The following is a 23,240-nucleotide window of genomic DNA, read 5'->3' as shown; positions in this document are numbered from 1 at the left end:
CTGTGTTGGCTTTTTTGGCAGCTGCTGCACATGGCTGGCTCCTATTTAAATGGTTGTCCACTAGGACTCCAAGATCCAAGATTATACACTCGGCAGTCTTTAATAGATAACATTTTTATTTCTAAACTAAAATAATGTTGCACGATGCTGTAGAAAAGATGGATTTCTTTCTTCTACTCTAAAGAGATACTTAACCAACTATATCTTTGTCCCAGATTGCTGCCATGAATGTTTTAGCATGAGGAGAGAATTCACAAGGAAGATGCAAGGGCTCCACCAACAGTTGTTCCAATGAGCGATGCTGTGCACTGGCACATGGGAACCTCAGCAATAATCACCTGTAAGAATAGAGCAGAAGAGCAGCTAAGAAGAGTGCTGGAGCTGGCAAGGAGAAAAATTGTCCCCGAACCCCTTCCCTCTTAAACCATCTGTTAGACTGGAAAGAACCTGGTAAGTCCATCATGTGAAAGATGCTGATGTCCATTCATCATGTCCAACTCCTGGTGATTCTTGGAGCCAGGTCTCTCCACATCTTTGCATCTGGCACTACTTCTTTGAATTTTTCTGTGCTCTGGTTGGTGTCAGTTATTACCCAGTGTCCAGCCACCGTGTTCTTTGGTGGCCCAATTTCCTTTTACTGCTAACTCTTCCAAACGCAATTGCTGTCTCTAGTGAATTCCATCACATGGCATGGCCAAAAGCGAGATGCAGCTTTGTGATTTTGCCTGCTAGTGATAATGTCTAGGGTTATGAGCTCCGGTACTTGCTGTTGTGGCCTGCCAGCAGAGCTGGCAGCAGATTCGGACAGTGAGGAGGTTGGGGAGGAACGTGGGCCAGTCCTGGAGTCTGGGGAAGGCTCTGATGAGGGCTCTGTGTCGGAGGCAGAGGGGGGGGGGGCAGAGCCGTATGCCAGTTCTCAGCTGCCTTCAGAGTCGGACATCAGTGAGGCAGAGGAATAGCTGGAGCCTGTTCCCATTGTGCACATGCACAGAATTGCCAGATGAAGGGAACAGCTAAAGAACAGGGGTCGACTTGGAGTAAAGCTACAAGTGGACTATGAATGGCCCCTCCCAGAGGAAATAAAAGAGGAGCGAAAGGGGAGTGGAGTTTGCAGGAGACAATTAGTTCATTTAATTGGTTCGTGACTCTCAGAGACTTCTTGCCAAGTTTTGGAGATATCGGCCTGGCAGTTCTCCAAGCCAGATAAGGTCTGTGACTGTAAATCCTCCCTTGAAAGACTTTGCTGGATGTGAATGAGCAGAATCCACAGTAAATTAATGAAAGGGTTTTTGTCAGGACAAGGAGTTTGTTTCGTGCTCTTGGGAAGCCTCGGTCAGAACACTTGCTTGTTAGTCTCTCCACTGTCCAAAGAATACACAGGAGCCTTCTCCAGGATCACACGTGAAAGATCCTTTCTTAATTAAAGAAGCATCCTGTTCTTGTAGTTAATTGCACATACTTCAGATTACTGATGATGAAACAGACCATTTCATATATCAGTGGCCCCCAACCTTTTGGGCACCAGGGACCAGTTCCAAGGAGAGAGGTTTTTCCATGGACCAGAAGCGGCGTGGTTTTGCATGCTGCCTGTAGTCCACAGATGGGGCTTCGCTTGTTTGCGCGGCCCAGTTTCTGGGATGCCGCGGCCCAGTGCCGATCCATGGACTTGGGGTTAGCCCCTCCCCCCCCTCATATACACTATATTGCCAAAAGTATTCGCTCACAACTGCTTCTGATTATGTGGATGGGTGAGCGAATACATTTGGCAATATAGTACTATTATAGCCGGTAGAATTAAAAAGACAGCCCAAAAATATAAATCTTTTTTTTTCTCCATACTTTACAAATGGAGGTTTCCATCTGTACCCCAAGCAAATCCTGCTGGTTCAGACCGGTTTGGGAGATCCAGTAGCGGACATTTGGCGTGGGTCGCTGAACCGGTAATAACTGCTGGCTGGCCCTGCCCCCGAACCGGTCACCATTCATTCGCCCCGCCCCGCCCAGTCTCTGCTCTGCAGTTTGCCTGCCTGAAGCACTGCGTCCCTGATCTGTCTGCCAGGTAAGCCTGGGAGTCGCGGCTTAGCTGGCTGGCCCTGCCCACCAAGCCACGCCCACCAAACAGGTAGGGAAAAATTTTGGATTTCACCCACTGCAAAGCATGAATTTATTTTTTTTGTTGTTTGTTTATTTCCATTTTAGGTATTATGGAAGAAGGCAGTAACATCATTGCCCTAATCTCAAATCTGAGGGAACAGGAAGCCGTCCTGATTTCCGAAGCCATCGTAAGCTCATCGGCAGACAATGCCGACGACTCGCTGAAGTGTAAACCCGATCCCCTCATCCAGGTCATCCAAAAGCTCAGCAAAATTGTCGAGAGTGAAAAGTCGCAGAAATGTGTTTTAATCGGGAAGAAACGCTTGTACCCCGACACCACCGGCCTTCCGAGGTCCCATCCAAAGCCCTGGAACTGCCCGCTCTGGGCACCATCAATATAGAAGACTATTACACGATGGACGATCCTCCTCAGAGCAAACGGAAAGTCCTCTGCTACGAGTGCAGCCTCTGCAAATCCGTGTCGCCCTCTCTCCCCCTCTTACAGGAGCACATGAAGCAACACGGCCAGCAGAACGAGGTCATGCTCATGTGCTCGGTCTGCAGTTTCACCACCCGGAGCGTCGAAGATTTTGAGAGCCACATTCGAAGTCACCCGGAGAACAGCAGCAAAATCCACGCCCTCTTGAAGGAAGAGCATGGCGTTGACGTGTCCGCTACCGCTTTGCCCGGGCCGGTAGAAAAAGTCATCATCGGCACCGATCACGAGATGCAGCCTCCTCCCCAAGTGCCTGAGAAGGGGAGGCGGAAGTGGTACACCTACGAGCAATACGGCATGTACCGTTGCTTGATTTGCAGCTATACGTGCGGGCAACAGCGAATGTTGAAGACGCACGCTTGGAAGCACGCAGGCGAGGTGAACTGCTCGTATCCCATATTCGAGGAAGAAAAAAAGCAAGCCGCCTTGTCGGATTCCGCCATATTGGATACGGTCGTCCTGTCCCTAGACAATAACGAAGCGGGACTCTGCAACAACTCGCCTGTACAACTTCGCATTTGCAGCCCTGAGCCGATGGCTTTCAAAACGGAAGAGCCGGTCAAAGAAGAATCGGCCCTCAGTCAGCCGGCTGCTCTTTCCCCTGCAGACCGATTGTTCGAGGAGAGCCCGTCGTCGCATGAAGACCTTGACCCAGATCATTTGGGGGCTGACAGCTTGCTTTCTTCGGCCCAGAAAATCATCCACTGCAGCCCGAACAAAAAGGGCCACGTTAACGTCATTGTGGAGCGCCTACCCAGCGCCGAAGAGCCTGCCTTGCAGAATGAAGTCATGGATAGCGTCTTGCATTATTCTGTGGACGCCGGCCCTGAACACCCTCCGGCTGGACGGGATGCGTCGGACGACGTTTATCACATGGATAAGAATTCAATTGAAATTGAAGAAGTTATCATTGGGTGGAGCAGCACGGAAAAGGCCGAAGAGAACATGAATCCCAGCCGGGCTAAAACAGCTGACGAAAATGCTCCCCCTGCCCGGAGGAGAACCAATTCGGAGTCTTTGAGGCTGCACTCGCTAGCCGCCGAAGCCCTGGTTACTATGCCAATCCGAGCCGCGGAGCTTGCCCGATCCAGCTTCCGGGCTTTCGCCGACGTAAATCCTTTATTCGGAGGCTGGGCAGAGGCCTCCCGAAGGCGGCTATTAGGCCATTCTAAACGTATCGCCTCCCTGAAGACGGAGGAATTGAGTAGCCTGCACCAAGAGGAACGGGCTTTGGTGGAATTGCAGAAAGATAAACCGAGCTCTCTGAAGTCCCCATTAAAATGGGCATCAGCATGTCGCTGCTGACCGTGATTGAGAAATTGAAAGAGAGGACAGACCAAAATGCCTCCGATGACGACATTTTGAAGGAGTTGCAAGATAACGTCCAGTGCCAACCGTCGGGGGATGCTGGCGTGTTGGGGAGCAGTCTGGTGGAATACATCCCCGACGCGGAGCGGCCCTTCCGGTGTCGCTTATGCCACTACAGCAGCGGCAACAAAGGGTACATCAAACAGCATTTGCGGGTACATCGGCAGAGGCAGCCTTATCAGTGTCCGATTTGTGAGCACGTCGCCGACCACAGCAAGGATTTAGAAAGTCACATGATCAACCACTGCAAAACCCGAATGTACCAGTGTAAGCAGTGTGAGGAATCCTTTCATTACAAGGTGAACAAAGCTACACTTTGCATTAATTAAACGCCCGGCCTAAACAGCCAGCTTGGGTGCTTAGAATTGATGTGAATTAGTGGGGGTCAAGTTGGTTTCCTCTCCTCGTTTTATACAACCCACCGCTGTGCTTTTTGATTGTGGTCCTGCTTGTGGGGACTATTGTGGCCCTCCAGCGGTCAACAGAGCTGGCAGCAGATTCGGACAGTGAGGAGGTTGGGGAGGAAAATGAGTCAATCCTGGAGTCTGGGGAACGCTCTGATGAGGGCTCTGGTCGGAGGCAGAGAGGGGGCCAGGGCCGTCTGACAATTATCAGCTGCCTTCGGAGTCAGACATCAGTGAGGCAGAGGAACAGCTGGAGCCCGTTCCCAGTGTGCGCATGCGCAGAGTTGCCAGACAAAGGGAATACCTAAAGGACAGGGATCGACTTGGGAGTAAGGCCACAGGTGGATGATGAGCGTCCCCAGAAGGAATAAAAGAGGAGCGAAAGGGGAGTGGAGTTTGCAGGAGACAATTAGTTTGCTTAATTGGTTCGTGACTCTCCGAGAGTCCTTGCCAAGTCAACATGCCAGGCTGAAATCTGGCATGTTGGTTGGGGACTTCTGGGATATGAAATCCGCATAGCTTAAAAGTTGCCAAGTTTGAAAAACACTGCTTTAGATTGAAAATTATCTCATAGGATTTCCCCTAACTCATCTTATATATGCAATAACTTTCCCTGTCAGGGTTCCAAAAAACACCCCAGCGAAATAAAACTCGATGCTGAGTTTCCTCAAAGTTCCACTTTATTAGAGATGCCATGTTGGCACATCTGGGAAAACCCGAATCTGAAAGCTTCCACGTTTTCCCCACCCAAGTGAAAGTTCAACACCCACAGTCCCACCACATGGTCCAGTCCTTCACTGCCACGAAGACAGATTCCTCCCATCCACGTCTGCCCAGGTGCAGGGACAAAAGCGACCTTGATTTTCTGAGAAAGAATGTTGTTATGGCTACACATCACCCAACTCCATATAATCCCCTCTCCCATTTTCCCACGGTAGGAAGTGTGGCAGGCCTGAAATCCAAAAAGAAAGGCCGGCTTATAGATCTGAAGCCCCCTCACAATCTCTTCATTGGGATTAGGTACTGACCGAGTTTACACATTGGCACCTCGTGCTGTGTGAACTAAGCTGTTTCGACTTTCAAACCAGGACTGACAATCTAGCAAGATGGAGGCATCCAACCCACATGGGTTTAGTTATCAAACCGCTGTTAAATGGTGGCTTTGAGTCCTGCACGGATGTTGTTAGTCCATCCACTTGTCATTAATGCTTAAGCCTTTATTTGAGTTGGGAGGTCCTTTTTCTTATTCCTTCATCTGGATGCAGAGATTAGTGTTTGTCTGCATTTTTTCTTGATTGCTCATTGCTTTAAAAGGGGGGGGGGGTTTTTTCCTGCCTGGTCTAGTATCTTAAAGTACCTTCTTTTTATTTGAAAACCTCGTGTCAGGAGCCTGTCTTCACTTAACACCATTTCCTTTTTAATGGCGTTCATTAAACGAGAATGCTCGCTTCCCAAACAAAAGAATGCTCAACTGAGTTTGGGGTTAGAGATTAACAACATCGTTTTAACGTTTAAACGACTGTTTTTGTTCCAGAGTCAGCTGCGCAGTCACGAAAGAGAGCAGCACTGTCTCCCAGATACGTATGCAGCCCCAGCGTTTGACAGCTTAATGGCTTGCAGCGAAGCAGATGAAAGAGTTGGTACTGTCTATCTCGTTGGCTAGTTTTGTGGGTTGGATTGGGTTCCCCTTGTGCACCGTGGCTCTCAACCTGAGTGACTGGGAGAAAGGACAGGATGCTCCTTCTCTCTCACCTGGCGCCCTCCAAAAATGCTACACTACTCATCTATTTGGCTTTGCTGACCTGCAGTTGCAGGAGTTATACCTTGGTAGAGCTAGAGCAGTGTCTCTCCGTCTCAGTGACTTGGTTAAGAGCTGTGGACTTCAACTCCCAGAATCCCACAAGTCTTTCTGAGTTTGAGAAACATTGGTCTAAAGTGCAAACATGGCCACTTATAAGACTGGTGGACTTCAACTCCCAGCATGTGCTGGCTGGGGAATTCTGGGAGTTGAAGTCCGGACATCTTCAAGTTGCCAAGGTTGAAAAACACTGCTTTAATTCCCCCAGTTGCAAATAGAATCTTCATATCTTGGGGATTCCTTGGAGAATTGAGAGTGGGGAATGTTTCTCAGCTATCCTCATTTAAGGCCTTTCGTCACTGAATAATGATGGATTATTTGAGGGTGGCTCAGTGGCTAAGACACTGAGCTTGTCGATCAGAAAGGTTGGCAGTTCGGCGATTCGAATCCCTAGTGCCATATAACGGAGTGAGCTCCCGTTACTTGTCCCAGCTTCTGCCACCCTAGCAGTTCGAAAACATGTAAAAATGCAAGTAGAAAAATAGGGACAACTTTTGGTGGGAAGGGAACAGCTTTCCATGCACCTTCAGCATTTAGTCATGCCGGCCACATGACCACAGAGACATCTTTGGACAGAGCTGGCTCTTCCGCTTTGAAATGGAGATGAGCACCGCCCCCTGGAGTTGGAAACGACTAGCACATATGTGCGAGGGGAACCTTTACCTTTATTTGAGGTGGGAGGTCCTTTTTCTTATTCTTTCATCTGGATGCAGAGATTAGTGTTTGTCTGCATTTTTTCTTGATTGCTCATTGCTTTAAAAGGGGGTGGGGGTTTCCTGCCTGGTCTAGTATCCTAAAGTACCTTTTTAATTTGAAAACCTTGTGTCCCGAGCCTGCCTTCACTTAACACCATTTCCTTTTTAATGGCATTCATTAAACGAGAATGCTTGCTTCCCAAATCATTTTAGAAGCCCTTTGCAATCAAATTAAGAGGCAATTGCAGGAAGGAAACCCTCTTGTCAAACAGATGCTGCCTCCATATATACATAGATATATAAAGCACAGCATCTGCTTGCATGTCAATTGCTTGAGCAGGAAGATCCTTTCCCTGCCTAGAAAATCATCAGGGTTTCTGTGCATCACAGTGGCACTTATAAACATTAACGGGATCCCCAGTGCCTAGAATTGGAGGGAAGGAAACATGGGGTCGCTGTAGAAAAAGACCCGCAGCTAAACCGAGATTGTGGTATCTTATTTCCCTTCCAAAACATGTATGCATTATAAAGCAGGTACCAAACCCACTAGCTCAATCAAAGGGTAAAAATAGAATAGCAATAGCAGTTAGACTTATATACCGCTTCAAAAGGCTTTCAGCCCTCTCTAAGCGGTTTACAGAGTCAGCATATTGCCCCCAACAATCCGGGTCCTCATTTTACCCACCTCGGAAGGATGGAAGGCTGAGTCAACCCTGAGCCGGTGAGATTTGAACAGCCGAACTGCAGAACTGCAGTCAGCTGAAGTAGCCTGCAGTGCTGCATTTAACCACTGCGCCACCTTGGCTCTGAATAGAATAAAATAGAATGGAATAGAATAACAGGATTGGAAGGGACCTTGGAGATCTTCTAGTCCAACCCCCTGCTTAGGCAGGAAACCCTACACCACTTCAGACAAATGGTTCTCCAACATCTTCTTTAAAACTTCCAGTGTTAGAGCATCCACAACATCTGGGAGCAAGTTGTTCCACTGGTTAATTGTTCTCACTTAGTTCTAAGTTGCTTCTCTCCTGGATTAGTTTCCATCCATTGCTTCTTGTCCTGCCCTCAGGTGCCTTGGAGAATAGCTGGACTGCCTCTTTTTTGGGGCAGCCCCTGAGATATTGGAAGACTGCTATCATGCCAACCCTAGTCCTTCTTTGCAATCAGACTCGACATACCAAGATGAAGTTCTTTATATGTTTTAGCCTCCAGTCCCCTCATCATCTTTGTTGCTCTTCTCTGCACTCTTTTTAAAGTCTCAACATCTTTTTTTACATCATGGAGACCGGAACTGGATGCCGTATTCCATGTGTGGCCTTACCAAGGCATTATAAAGTGGTATTAACACTTCACGTGATCTTGATTCCATCCCTCTGTTTCTGCAGCCTAGAACTGTGTTGGCTAAAATGGAATGGGAGTGTAGTGCTTTGCCAGATTAACAAATTTAATCTGAGAGTTTTGTCGTGTACAATATTAGGTGTAGTGACTACAGACATCAATGTCAGGCACAGAAGTAGGAGTTTAGGTCAAAGCACTTCGCGTTAATTACATCATACCTGTATGCAAGAATCTGATCTATTAACGGTCCAGGCAAATTGACACTAGATAGGAGTCAACGGGATTCAAGGGAGAGGGGGCTGGACTTAGGTCTGTTATGGGAGCACAGCGACTCCAAACTGATTACATGTTTGATCCCATCCTCTGGCTTAGCCTGGTCATCTCCAGTCAATGATACGTCATGTGCCAGGTCTTAAGACTTTCTTCTCCCAAAGGCGCTTTCTCAAAGAGCATCTGGACTTCGTTTTTCTCTTGAAGGTGTTTCGCTCCTCATCCATGAAGCTGCTTCCGTTCAGACTGACTGCTGGAGAATGGAAGGATTTATATTCCTTGCAGTCCTCCGATCATTAGCACTCTCTCTGAGGGTCATTGAGGCCACATTGAGGTTTAATCTGCGCCTCGGTGTCACCTGAATAGTGCAGATGGGGGGGGGAGCAGGGTTTGTATAATTCATCAATACATCCTACCCTCCGATTACACAGAGGGTGACCATTGCACAAATGGCAGAGCAAGAAGTATCCAGTTTTGATCGCAGCAATACAGGGATGGTATTGGTATTTACATTAGAAATGAGAACCCTTAAGGAATTATTTAATAAAATCCAAATGGAAGGGAAGGTACCCCCATCTTGGAAGACAGCTTTCATATCCCTGATACCTAAAGAAGATCTTAGTTAACCAAAAAATTACAGACCTATATCATTACTTAATAGATTATAACTTTTACAAAAATATAGCAATAGGTTAATGTTGGTTGTTCAACAATTGATTCATAATGATCAAACCGGTTTTATACAAGAGACAGATGAGAAGTAATGTAAGACAAATTGTTAACATACTGGAATACTTGGGAAAGAATCATCAAACCCCGCAGCACTTATATTCTTAGATGCCGAGAAAACTTTTGATCGAGTGAATTGGCAATTTTTATTGAAAATAATGCAAAAGATGCAAATAGGAGAGTATGTTTTACAATCAATTAAAGCAATATATCAGGTATTGGGTTCTAGAAACAACTCAGGAAAGGGCTTTGAACCACTGAAGGATGAAGAGCAGGTGATTCAAGACAACAGCAACAGCACTTAGGCTTATATACCACTTCGCAGTGCTTTTACATCCCTCTCTAAGCGGTTTACAGAGCCAGCCTCTTGCCCCCAACAATCTGGGTCCTCATTTTACCCACCTCGGAAGGATGGAAGGCTGAGTCAACCTTGAGCCTGGTGAGATTCTAACCACCAAATTGCAGGCAGCTGGCAGGCAGCAGAAGTAGCCCGTAGTACTGCACTCTAACCACTGCACCACTATGGCTCATTGAAAGGCAGCATCCCTTAAAAGTTGTGGTATGAGACCTGCCAATCTACATGGCTGGAAAGGGTGAAGAGGATAAGGTCATCAAGGTCACCCAGAGTTCCTCTCGATAGCAAGATAGGCATCATATAATTTAATAAAGAGTAGGTGGCCATCAGCATGGCTCAGCATATCTTCCACTGTCAGAGGATTATTGTCAACTCATAAAGTTGCCATGGTGAGGAAATCCCCCGATTGCATTCCATGCATACCTTCGGCTAGAGTCGGATCTCAGATTACTACAGCAGGCTTGTGAGAGGTGCACTTCATTGGAGAATGTGATTTATGACACAGACTGAGGGGAGGGAAGGAACCAGGGGTAAAGTTCAGCTATAATTCAAATGAGGCTCAGAGCTGACTACAGTAGGGTATTGCCAAAGTGGTGCTCCTAATAATAACTGGTTTTCTTTTGAAACTTGGCCTGAGGCTCAAGAATCAATTAGGGCATCTTTCGGAAACCTGACAATTAGATGCATTGTGTCCTTTCCTGTGTTTCATTTGCAGCTTAGAGGGGTCTCACAAGCATCTAATTGGGCCTGGTAGAAACCAGTGCCGAAGGAGAACAAATATTTTCTGATGTTGTTATTACAGGGGAGAAGATTTCGGTCCAGAAACTTTACCGTTGCGACATTTGCGATTACACAAGCACAACGTATGTTGGAGTGAGGAATCACAGACGGATTCACAATTCGGATAAGCCATACAGGTGAAGATAATCTCTATTTTTATACCCAGGAATTTAAGCCGGTTTTGTTTCGTTCGTTTCTTAATGGTTCCCTTGCAGCAGCAACCGGCGGGCAATTTGGAATATTCTGATTTTGGAGAAGGGCATAAATGATGGGGGATTTGTTCTCGCAACATGCTTAGAATCCCCCAGCCTTCTACGCACTGTTTCCTACGCATCTGCTTGCCATAGATGTAATCTGTTTTCATTGGCAGAATTCAAACCTAAATTTTACCCACTAACTTGTTAAAGCAAGTGGGTTAAGCCCAGTTTTTTAGAGACCCCACTTGCAAAATACACATGAACATTTAGAATATTCCATTTAAAACATTCAGAGAGAGCTTGACAGCAGTCAGCTGAGTTTTGTCAAGCCAAAGTCACTTCTATTGTGGCCTGCCAGCAGCCAGCGGAGCTAGTGGCAGACTCAGACAGTGAGGAGGTTGGGGAGGTATATGGGCCAGTCCTGGAGTCGGGGGAAGGTTCTGACCAGTGCTCTGCTTTGGAAGTGGAAATGGGACCAGGAGGGGGCCGTCCAACATCAGCTGCCTTTGGAGTCGGAGATCAATGGGGCAGAAGAACAGCTGGAGCCTGTACCTAATCTGCGCACGTGCAGAGCTGCCAGCAGAAGGGAACAGTTAAGGAACAAAGGCCGATTCACGAGTAAAGGCACAGGTGGATGGTGAATGGCCCTTCCCATAGGGAATAAAGAGGAGCGAAAGGGGAGGGAGTTTGCAGGAGACAATTAGTTTAACTCATTAGGGTGAAGTTCTGTTCCTGACTTCTTGCCAAGTAGTTGCTGCTACAGCGTGGCATTTGGAAGATATCAGCCTGGCAGCTCTCCAAGCCTGATAAAGGTCTGTAGTTGTGAAATCTCTTGAAAACTGTTGGCCGGGGCTTTGCTGGAGAGGAATTCCCTTTAACCTAAATAAAAGAGGTTTCATCAGGACGAGGAGTCTGCTTCATGATCTTGGGAAGCCTAGTCAGAACAACCTCTGAGGAACATTTTGGAGATTGCATTCTAAAGGAATGCAAGGGTTGAAATAGAAATAGATCTAAATCTGCTTTTTAATTTAATTGTTAAATTCCGTTGTAGGGCTACGGTCCCTATATTTCCATCCTGTCCTATTAAACAATTTAGCAATCATTTTTGCAAAGGCTGTGGGTTTCCAGACTTTGGCAGCCATCTGTCCCTCTGCTTCCTTGCTTGAATAGCAAAGAACGGGTTTTTGATTTGTGATTTTGCAATCTTCATGGCAGCCTTCTCTTAATAAACTTGACCAGCCTTTTGCCGACGGTCACTTCCTGAATTCCCCAACCAGAATTTCCTTTCTATCCCTGCAGAAAGTGAGTTTGGAACTAAAGGAAGGTCGTGTTTGACTGCTGGATTGCAAGTGATCAAGCCTAGAAGCACTGCTAATTTTCCAAAAGATTTTTTTTTAACTTTGGGGCATTAAAATGCCAAGGGGATGCATTCAAATGAGAGATATAAACGAGACTGGAAAAAATGGATTGACTATACAAAACAATATGGGACTAAGAAATTCCAGATAGCCTATGCTTAAGATCAGGAATGATTTAAACTGTTCAAAGTTAGCAAGAAGAAGCTAAGATCAATGTAGAGATGTTATTAACCCTTTTTAATTTCTTTTTTCTCAATATATTTTAGACTGTGTTTGTTAAAAATCTATACCGTGTACGGGCTCTGGGAAGTCGGGGGGGAGGGAGGTGGGGTTTGGGGGGAGGGTGGGGGGAGGGAGGGATATATACTAGGTTAGATACAATGTTTAGATTTCAATGTAATGTGACTTCACATGTATACTGTTTTTCTTTAATTTCTCTGTAAAATAGGATAAGTTAAGTACATTGACATATAGTGGAAATACACCAAGGGAGGAGGAGTGGGATAGAAGAAAGATGGGTAGAGAGGGTGGGAGAGAGGATGGGAGGGAGGGTGAGAAGGAAGGGAGGGAGTGGATTGGAAGAGAGAGTGGTAGAGGGGGAGGGGAAGTAGGGTAGAGGGGGATGATGGAGGGAAGATGGAAAGTTGGAGGGGGTGGAAGAAAGAGATGTTCGGAGAGTGAAAGATATTGGGTTTCTATTTTTGGGGTATTGTTGACAAGAGGAATTGCTGTGATTATTGTTTAATGTTGTATGGCTCCGGCTATGCACAGTATATATGTGAGTGTATGAAAATGAAAAAATGGAAAATAAAAACCTTTTTCATTAAAAAAAAATGCCAAGGGGATGCAAGGCTGCTGGAATCAATCCTTTCTTTGCTTTTGTTCAGATGCCGCGTCTGTGACTTCGCCACCACAAGTATGAATAGCTTGAAGTGTCATAGACGCCACCCACAAGAGCACAGGCAGTGCAGTTAATGGAGCAGTTCAAGTAGGTAACAAATAGCTCATACCGAGACAATCTTGTTCTGTGGCTAAACAACAGGGTTACAATTCTCAAGGTTTTTTGGATCTGTTCTTATTGCTTGGTTTGTCTTACCTTTTTAGTCTTTGTGTTGCCGTCAGCAACACAAACTGTCAGGGTTCCAAATAGTAAGTAAATAGTAATCCAAAAGTAAATCAGAGTCCAAGGCAAAGTATTGCTCAAAGTTCCAATTTATTAAGAGAGCCACGTTGGCACAACTGGGAAAACCCGGATCTGAAAGCTTCCCAGTTTTCCCCACCCATTTGAAAGTTCAAGATCTTGCCCCCACACCCACAAGTCCATCACGTAGTCCAATCTCCCACTGCCATTCTGGCAGTTCCACCCATCCAGTTCTGTTCAGGTGCAGAGGTGCAAAGACAAAGCATGACCTTTGCTTTCTAGAAAGAATGTTGTTATGGCTACATCACATCTCACTCCTTCAATCCCTCCTCCCATTTTCCCGCAATAGAAAATGCATAGTAGAATAATAGAAGTGTGGCAGGCCAAAGATCCAAAAAAAAAATGGCTGCAGGCCTGATACAAATATTTAAGAAAACGTCCATGCTGGCAGTTCCACCCATCCAGTTCCGGTCAGGTGCAGAGGAACCAAGACAAAGGATGACCTTAGCTTTCTAGAAATAATTTTGTTATGGCTGCATAGCATCTAACTCCGTACGATTCTCCCCCCCCCCTCCCATTTTCCCACAGTAGAAAATGCATGGTAGAATAATAGAAAGCGTGCCAGGCCAAAGATCCAAAAGGAAAGATGGCTGCAGGCCTGACACAAACATTTAAGAAAACTTCAGGCTATGGATAAACTCTAATAAGAACGATTCTTCAGCTAAACATGGCTCTCAGATTTATTTAAAGAGATCTGCAGCCACTGACTGATGAAGAAAATGCACTGTACACCGTCTGCTGAGCTCTGGAACGCATTCAGATCCATTCTAGGTCAACCAAGCTTAGAGATGAAGAGTTGATGTAGTTTTGTATTTAGATGCCTTGAGTGGAGCTCCTAAAGGCTATCCATGCTGTTTGTTGTATGAAAAATGGGCCCATTTTTGCAAAAGTGGGCCATTTTTTGCTTATTTCTCCCCCCCCCCCCCCCAGAAGTATTCTACAACTTCTCTCGAGGCTATATGCCTTTTTGGGGGGAATGGCCCATTTTCAAAACACGGCCGTTTTTGGGAGATTTGCAGAGTGCCAAACCTTTTTTTTTTTAATTTTCCTTTTCCGTCTGCTGCGTCTTATACTCGAAAAATACGGTATTTGGTATGGGTACAGTGACTTACGACCGTCTTTCACATGATTATTGTAGCCTCCCCAGGGTCACATGATCAAAATCCACATGCTTAGCAACTGACTCGTCTTTATGACAGTTGCGTGTCCTGAGGTTCTGTGATCACCTTTGGTGACCTTCGGACAAGCAAATGCAATGGGGAAGCCAGATCCACTTAACAACCGTGTTACTTAACAACCGCAGTGATTCATTTAGCAGCTGTGGCAAGGAAGGTCGTAAAACATTGGAAAACTCACTTAGCACCTGACTTGCTTAGCAGAGGAAAATTTGGGTTCAATTGTGGCCGAAAATCAAAGAATACCTATAATTGTTTAGAGAGAGCTAGTGGGTGTTTAATCTGCTGGGTGATTTTTAGGCCAATCCTACTCTCAAAACTCTAAGAAGGAGGAGGTAAGGACAAACCGCTCCTATGAACGGCCAGGAACAAATCTAATTTGAAGGCACAAAAAGGGAAATAATCTTACAGCAATAGACTTTTCTCCAGTTTAACCAGATTCAGCCTTTGACAGTGGATATCTTCTCTTGCTTCTGAAATTCATATTCTCAGTTCCTGAGAACATGGGATGTTCCCCTTAAAATTTCTGCATCCTTAAAAGTCCATTTTACTAGCTAATCTGTCATGTTAGATAGGACTATAGATTTGCCCTGAGACAGAATTACAGTTAGGGGAGGGGCCCTGTAGAGCTTCTTTAAAATGTTATTTAAACTGTAATCCCAAATAAGACAGGTTTAAATGCAAAATAGAGGAGTGGTCCGATAATAATGCTTTGCGGTAGTATGTGTTTACGCTCGTAATAACTTTTGCATCCTGCTGATGTTATTTCAGGTGTTCTCTCTGCGGATATGTATGCAGCCACCCTCCTTCCCTTAAGTCTCACATGTGGAAACATGCAAGTGATGAAAACTATAACTATGAACAAGTGAATAAAGCTATTAACGATGCCATTTCACAAAGCGGCAGGTGTGTGCGAGTCGCAGTCCCCGTTTAGGTTTGTGACACCAGACTCGAATCAAAACCACGATGGAATATCACCCTTTTAATCCCCTGGGTTGCGAGAAGAAATGTAATCAAAAATGGATGGATGGATGGATGGATGGATGGATGAAAATGGATGGTTTTTGATAGCTGGTGTCAGCATTCCAAGTATCATGCAGAATTAAATCAGAGTCCAAGGCAAAACAATCCTTAAAGTTCCAATTTAATAAGTCAGACATCTTGGCACATCTGTGGAATCCCAATTCTGGAAGTTATCTAGGATTCCCACCCAGTTGAAAGTTCATGATCTTGTCCCCACACCCACCATCACAGCCTCTTTATTTATTTATGAAATTTATGCCACCCATCTGGCTGTCCGAGACAACTCTCCTTGTGCAAAGCTTCTAAACTTCTCTTTAAAAAACAAGGGGATATTTAATAACAGTTTGAAGATAGTGTTGCAGCACTTTTGAGGAAATGCAGAATATAACTCAGGGCATTTTTCAGTATTGTGTCTATATATTCTTCCCCTCTCTTGAGTGTTCTATGAATGTATGTATGTATGTATGTATGTATGTATGTATAAGGGGGTACCCCTTGGGGTGTCTGTGTGTATCTGTGTCTATGTGTTCCAGCATAACTCTGGAACTCCTGGGCCGCTGAAATGAAAAGAAATGAATTATATCTATAGTGTCAAATCACAGTACTTTTGACAGTGATAGTGTGCATTTTGGATTCAAGTTCTGTTAAGATACAGCCTGTTGTGCCTTAAAATGACTTCTACTGTACAGCACAGTGGAATTGCTATGATCACGGCTTCACAGTACTCCACAAGGGGGGTAGGTTTCCTCTGGTAAGGGGGTTGGTTCTTCAACAAACAAACAAACAAAAAACAAGGGGCTCCCTCTGGTAAGGGGGATTTGTTCCGGGCAATGCCTGGTTATCAGCTAGTTAAAAATGAACAACTTTTTCCCTTTGTCTTGTAGGCTACTGGGTCAGCTTACTGGGAAGAAAGTAACCAAAACTTTGGAAGGCGATGCCGTTCCTTTCACTAGTAGCTCCGAAGGCTTGTCTTTTTCAAACTCTCCTAAGCCGACAGCGAACAAAATATTGAGTTCTGACCACCATCAGGATCAAGCTTCTACAACCAATACCTCAAGCGGTTCAGAGAAGCCCGCAGGCCTGTCCTACCTGGGCTCAGAATACTGTGTCCTGCTCTTCTGCTGTTGCATCTGTGGGTTTGAGTCCACCAGCAAAGAGAATTTGTTGGACCATATGAAAGAACACGAAGGGAAATCATCAACATCATCCTCAATAAGGACCATGCAGCAACTCAAAGTATAAACTAAATCAATGGTTCTCCACCTTGGCAACTTGGAAGATGTCTGGACTTCAACTCCCATCATTCCCCAATCAGCCATGCCGACGAGGGGTTTCTGGGAGTTGAAGTCCACGTGTCTTCCAAATTGCCCGTGTGGAAATATCATTGAACTAGACAAAGTTATCTTCAGATCTCCAGCTTTGCCTGCAAGACTTGCTAAATCGAAGAACTTAGGAATAAGCATGTATGTATGTGTACATATTTATTTGCTCAAAGTGCTTTTCTTCAGCAAGTCTTTGTTTCCTGCCTCCATCCGAAGCCTCTCTTATCCGCAAAAGAGCAAGTTATTTTACAAGCTTTTGAAGAAACCCTGACACGAATAATGCTGCATTTACAGTAAAAAAAAAAAATCCGGACGTTACCTTCTACCCACAGAACTATTTTTAATGCCTATTATTGACCCAAACGATAGTGGCATAGAGGAATTAACAAAAAAAAAAGGGATTTAACCTTTCTACCTAGAATGCATCCAGAGGGCATAAAAATCTGCTTTAAGGTAAGTTTTAAAGAAAACCATCTTGATGTGACCATCAAGCAGCCATTTTTGAGGACGGAAACCTTGGTTAGTTCTTAGGCTTCCTATCGCAACCGATGTGTTTTCCAGGCAAAACTCTTTTTTGCTACATCAAGCGACATAAAATAAGTTCTGCCTCTTGGTAAAATATATTATATTTGGCTAGTTAATTCTTTTTCTTTGATGAGATAGAAAAGCAAGTATGTCATTGGGCCCTCTTTAGCCAAGTTTTTTTTTTCCGTTCTACCTGTACATAGGTTAAACAGATATTTATTAGAATTTCCTTTCAGTGTGCTTAAACATGCATCATTTTAGGGCCACAAGATACAAGATAATCCAACTCGGAATCAGTGCAATGAAAGGGATCTCTTCCCTCTCCCCCCCCCCCTCATGAAATACATTGCAAAATCTTTATACAAAAGACCATTGCAACTCCAATTTTTTTAAAAAAACAACCTGATGGATTTACCAGTAGGTCCCTTCCAGTCTTGGGCAGCTTTTAATCTGAGAGAGGGATTGTTTCATCAAAATGAGAACGAAGGTTAATTTTGTTCCTTTCTCCCTTCTTTCTCATCTTTTTTTTTGGGGGGGGGACACCTCAGGAAGGTAAAAGGCAACACAAGGTTTTGTGCATTCTTAGCCGAGCTCCGCTGTTCTTTCTGACACCTTGTGACTTTACACTCTTGGGATTTGGCAGATGTTACAACCTCTATGCCAAGGGTCTCCATTCTTGCCAACTTTTAAGACTTATGGACTACATCTTCCAGAATCTGGGAGTTGAAGTTCACAAGTCTTGAAACCAGCCACATTTGGAGACCCCATCTTATGCCATGGATGTCTTTCTCCACCAGTGATTTCCATGCTATTCACAGAGCCTCTTCTCAGTACTACAAAACCAATGTTATTCTTCGTGTGAAATGTAGTTGGATGCTTCCTTTTAACAGTTCTCTCTCAGCTCATGTCACACCTACTGCCTTTTCTTTCCCTCGAGTAGCTGGTTTGCTTAACAAGTGGCTTTATATGCAGTTTTGAATTGTTTTGCCAGACTTGCGAGATATATTCCTTTTGTCTATTTATTGACCTATTTATATTTGTCATTTTGCAGAGTTAAAACCTGACAGTTTTTTACGGTGCTACTTGAGTTGGGGGGGGTCTCCTTCCTGCTTCCCTCACCCAAATATTCTGAAGTGTGAAGCTGGGCAAATGGAAAACTTGGTGTAAATAGTTTTCAAGCTTTAAATGCTAAATGGGGGGGATAGTTCTTGAAAGCATTTCATATTACCCAACGTAGGATTCCTCCTTTTGCATTGTTTAAATACTGCATATTGTTTCTTTCTAATTGTATGCAACAGTACCCTGAAAAGAGAGTATTGTAATAGAGGGGGGGGGGAGATTTCACAACTTTAAGACTTGTGGACTTCAACATTCAGAATCCAGAACTCTGGGAGTTGAAGTCCAGAAGTCTTAAAAGTTGCCAAGCCTGGAGGCCCCCCTGTATAATCCAAATTTGAGAAGAACCTACTGTCCACCGTTACCTGGTACCCATTCTTGCCAAAAGAAAAAAGAAAAATCAGAAGAAAAATACAGCTTTTTCCCTTGCCCGACCTTTTACTTTTAAATGAAATATAATCTTCTGCCACCAAGCAAGTTACCCATTTTTGATTTACAGGAATATGTCAGGTTAGGATTACGGTTAGATAGGATGTAGAATGTGACTGTTTCCAAGGTGTCCTTTAAGGCAGCTTTTCTCAACCACAGTAACTTTTAAGATGCATGGATTAAAGTTGCTGAGGCAGAGAAACTTTTTTTTAAAGAACATTTAAGATAGGGTGTCCAACCTTGGCAACTTTAAGACTTGTGGACTTCAATTCCCAGAGTTCCTCAGCCAACTGGCTGGGGAATTCTGGGAGTTGAAGTGCACAACTCTTAAAATTGTCACGGTTACACATTTCTCCTCTAAGGGGAAACTGAAGGAATTTGCCATTTCAGGATACTGTACAGCAGTGGTCTCCAACCTTGGCAACTTTAAGACTTGTGGACTTCAACTCCCAGAGTTCCTCAGACAGTAAAGCTGGCTAAGGAACTCTGGGAGTTGAAGTCCACAGGTCTTAAAGTTGCCAAGGTTGGAGACCATGCTGTACAGGATTTGACATCCCAAGTCAAGAAAATGGAAATGAGACTGGTTAGAATGGGTTTTAAGATAGTGGATTCATTTTTCTATTGACACTTGATCCTCAGCATGGATTTCTGATGTGCTTGCAAAAAGAGGAAATTTGGGGGTATTTCTTTAAGTATGTGCACTCATGCTAAAAAAAAAAAGATCAATATTTTATCCTCTTTTTATTAGAACAAACCATCTGTTTATTGTAACCTGGTTAGGCTCTGTTACGAATTAGCCAGGTTAAAATTTCATTTTGGATTTTCCCTTTCAAGCCATGGTAGCTGTTTTTTTGTTAATTTTCATTCTTCATAACAGATCATGCCTCTTTAATACACTACAAGAAAATTGTGAAAGTGTACGCTTACAGTATATAACAGCAGTGAAGTTCCTGTTGAAGTTAATTTGTAGGCACGTAGGTTTTTTTAAAATGCACAAGGAATAAATGTATTTTCTCTATGTAATCTTTAACTCACACCGTTAAACAAACTCGGAGAATTTTTATAATAAGAAATTAAGGGACTAGTTAGTACTAAAAGAGTGACATTACCTTTATTTGCACAAGAAGCCAACCGATTTTAAACTGACATTTTTCAGTCTTGAGCCTGAAAGAGGTTTATTGATCATGTTACTTGCCTTAGGGGGGGAAACCAGTGTTGAAATGTACCTTATTTGGGTTCCACCACAAAACCGCGTTCGACTAAACCGCGCTCGACTAAACCGCGTAGCTGATGTCATCAACAGGGCGACAACAGCGCGGAGACAGAAGCACGCTGTAAACGCTAAACCTAAAATTAACACCTAAACCTAACCCCCCTAAACCTAATCCTAAACCTAACCCTTAACCTAACCCTAACCCTTAACCTAACCCTAAACCTAACCCTTAACCTAACCCTAAACTTAACCCTAAACCTAACCCTTACCTTAAGTTGAATCGGCTTGCTTTCAAAGCGCTATTTAAAGCGCCCTTCTTTCTCCGCGCTCGCTGTTGTCGCCCTGTTGATGACGTCAGCGACGCAGTTTAATCGGGCGCGGCTAAGTTGAGCGCGGTTTTGTCGTGCCACGCCTTATTTGGATGTCATGAATTTCCTTTTTTTTTTTTTAATCAAAAAGCACTTTTCAGATATATAGCATGTCTTCTTTTCTCAGTTTTGGTAAAATGATGTTTAGAACTCGCTAATTATACTGTTTGTTTTAATTTATGTAGGAGCCAAACTCAATGCTCCAAATTAAAAAGTCGGCTTTAGTTCCCAGTTCTTACAAGATAAACTTCCAAGTATAAACGTTTATACTTCCAAGCTGTAGTTATTTATATACTCTTGGTTAGGGAGGCAGAGTTTATCAAGAAGTTAGAGAGCCAGCTTATTCCGTGGTAGCCTCCAATTATATTCAACGTGTTGTATTGAATACATGCTGTGCTAAAGAATCAGCCTGCTTCAAGCCGAACCACACCCAGTTGTAAAACTCTGCCATGGACAGTAAAATAAAATATGGAGAAGTGGTTGAAATCACATTTGCACTCACTGGATATCTGTGCACGACAAGTAGTATTTAAGTAAGGCGCGTATAAAAAAAACCCCATAGAAAGCAAGCCCAGGTTTGTAATTTTTTTTTCCCCTAGGAAATGCTAGCCTGTAGATGGTTTAGTCTTGATATATGCAGATATTATGCGAACATGGCTTGAACCTTAATGGATGCAGAAGTACATCAGACATCTAGGATACGAGAAGCACCCGTGCAATTCACTCTCTGCTCTCCTGTCGGAGTAGACTCAGTCTCGGCTCATTCCATAAGATTGCTTTAAATAGCTTACCTGGAAAACAATATTATACTTAACGGGGCCCTGCTTCCCACAATTAAGTATGGCATTAACAGCTTTGGCCGAGAGAGGGTATCCTACCGCTTCACTCCACGGTGTCTTTGAGAGGGACCAGTGAAGTGACTGTCGGTTTCTGAATTTTAAAGCTCTTATTTAATCCCTAAATAAATGAATAAACTGTACAGTTGGTGCTCAAAGTAATGTTAAAAAATATATTTAATAGACTTTTGCATTTGATATTCATGAGCATGGATACATTTATATTTTTTTAAAGGAAAAAATTGTAATACGATGGCACTGCTTTTTATAGCCAAAGTATAAAATGTATAGAAAACTGACATGTAGAAGATCACAGACTTGTTGTTGTTCTTTTATTTTTATTTCTCTCTCTTTCTCTCTTATTGTATCTTACTGATTGGATGGCTTATTTTGTAAGATCCGCACATTAAACTGCATGCCTTAAACTCTCTTTAGATTTGTCTGGTTTAGAAACGACGGACGCAGGCTTTGTATACAGCTAATTTGACTACCTTACGAGATACTGAACAACGTTAGAATAATTTATTTACTTTTACAGAAGTTTTGTCATGTATTGACTAATTGTATTTTGGTAATAAACTCCTTTGTTGATTACATCGGTAGCATGCTCTTGATTTACTGTGAGATGAACCACTCGAAAAGCGAACACAGCAAAGCGGTGAAACTCCCATTTTTCTGTTGGTTTAAAAAAAATGCATAGCCAGCAATCTTGTTAAAGAGCAAAAATAGATGGCGATTTTGCTTTGTTTTCCATGGAAACCCTCCCCAGCGCTTGCAACCTGAAAGGCATTCTACAAAGAAATATGAATTGGTCACAGAAGATTTAAAAGTACAAAAGAAACCGGATCCCCCACATCCGTTAGTTCTGCATCTGGAGCCAAGTTGCAACTGGGAACCTTACAATAGTTCTACTTACTTAGAGAAATTATGAAGTGTAGCAATTTAATTCAACATGGGAAGACCATGCCAACCCATGGCTGAATCACACTTTGTTCCAAAACTGCCACTACGTGGGTTCACCTCACCTAATGTGACTAGGACCACCTTTAGTGTTGGTTAATAATGGTTCCGAGGGAACTGGGATCACACATGCTTAATCCAGACTAGGATGTTTCACTCCTCTGTTGTCAGGGATGGGCCTTTGGGCAGCTACCTAAAAAAAGGAGAAAGAGAGAGAGAGAGAGTTTTGGATGGATGGATAGATAAATTGATTTATTTTGGATGGAGGATGGATAGATAGATAGATAGATAGATAGATAGATAGATAGATAGATAGATAGATAGATAGATAGATAGATTTTGTTTTGGATGGAGGATGGATAGATTGATTTGTTTTGGATGGAGGATGGATGGATGGATAGTTTTGTTTTGAATGGATGGATAGACAGATTTGTTTTGGATGGAGGATGGATGGACAGACATTGATTTGTTTTGGATGGAGGATGGATAGATTGATTTATTTGGATGGAGGATGGATAGATCGATTGATTTGTTTTCGATGGAGGATGGATAGATTGATTTGTTTTGGAGGATTTGTTTTGGATGGAGGATGGATGGATGGATAGTTTTTGTTTGAATGGATGGATAGACAGATTTGTTTTGGATGGAGGATGGATGGACAGACATTGATTTGTTTTGGATGGAGGATGGATGATATAGATAGTTTTGTTTTGGAGGATGGATGGATGGATTGATAGACAGATAGATTTGTTTTGGATGGAAGGATGGATAGATAGATAGATGCATGCCCAGCTAAGAGGTAATACCAAAGGTGCTTTTTCAAGAGGCAACTGGACTTTCTTGTTTTTCTTTGAAGACCGTTCACTTCTCATCCAAGTAGCTTCTTCAGCTCTGATGGTGGGAACGGAAGGATTCTGGCCTGGTGTAGTTCCAGGTTCTCCAAGGCCAACATTTCAAGCCTGGGATCCCGGGGATCCCCTTTGGCGACCTTCTGACAAGCAAAGGCCATGGGGAAGCCAGATTCCCTTAACAACCGCGGGCAGGAAGGTGCTGAAATGGGGCAAAGCTCCCTTAACCGTCTCACTTCACTACCTGTACTGGAAGCTCTACCTTTCCCACGTGGGAAAGGC

General features: G+C 43.8%; 1 protein-coding gene across 1 annotated transcript; it reads left to right on the top strand.

Annotated features, from left to right (window-relative positions):
* Positions 1-214: 214 nt before the first annotated feature.
* ZNF507 (zinc finger protein 507) lies at positions 215-17,477 on the top strand. The gene is given in 11 exon segments (XM_032230534.1): positions 215-450; positions 2,200-2,439; positions 2,442-3,845; positions 3,848-4,257; positions 5,897-6,002; positions 10,410-10,524; positions 12,830-12,900; positions 12,903-12,930; positions 15,090-15,224; positions 16,226-16,530; positions 16,533-17,477. Coding segments are annotated over 10 exon segments (2,865 nt in total). The 5' UTR covers positions 215-450; positions 2,200-2,204; the 3' UTR covers positions 16,589-17,477.
* The last annotated feature ends 5,763 nt before the right edge of the window (positions 17,478-23,240 follow it).

Source organism: Thamnophis elegans, chromosome 14, assembly GCF_009769535.1.
Source record: "Thamnophis elegans isolate rThaEle1 chromosome 14, rThaEle1.pri, whole genome shotgun sequence".
In the NCBI taxonomy this organism is placed as follows: Eukaryota; Metazoa; Chordata; class Lepidosauria; order Squamata; family Colubridae; genus Thamnophis; species Thamnophis elegans.
The sequence above is the reverse complement of the archived record's forward strand: the minus strand, read 5'-3'. Positions and strand labels throughout refer to the sequence as shown.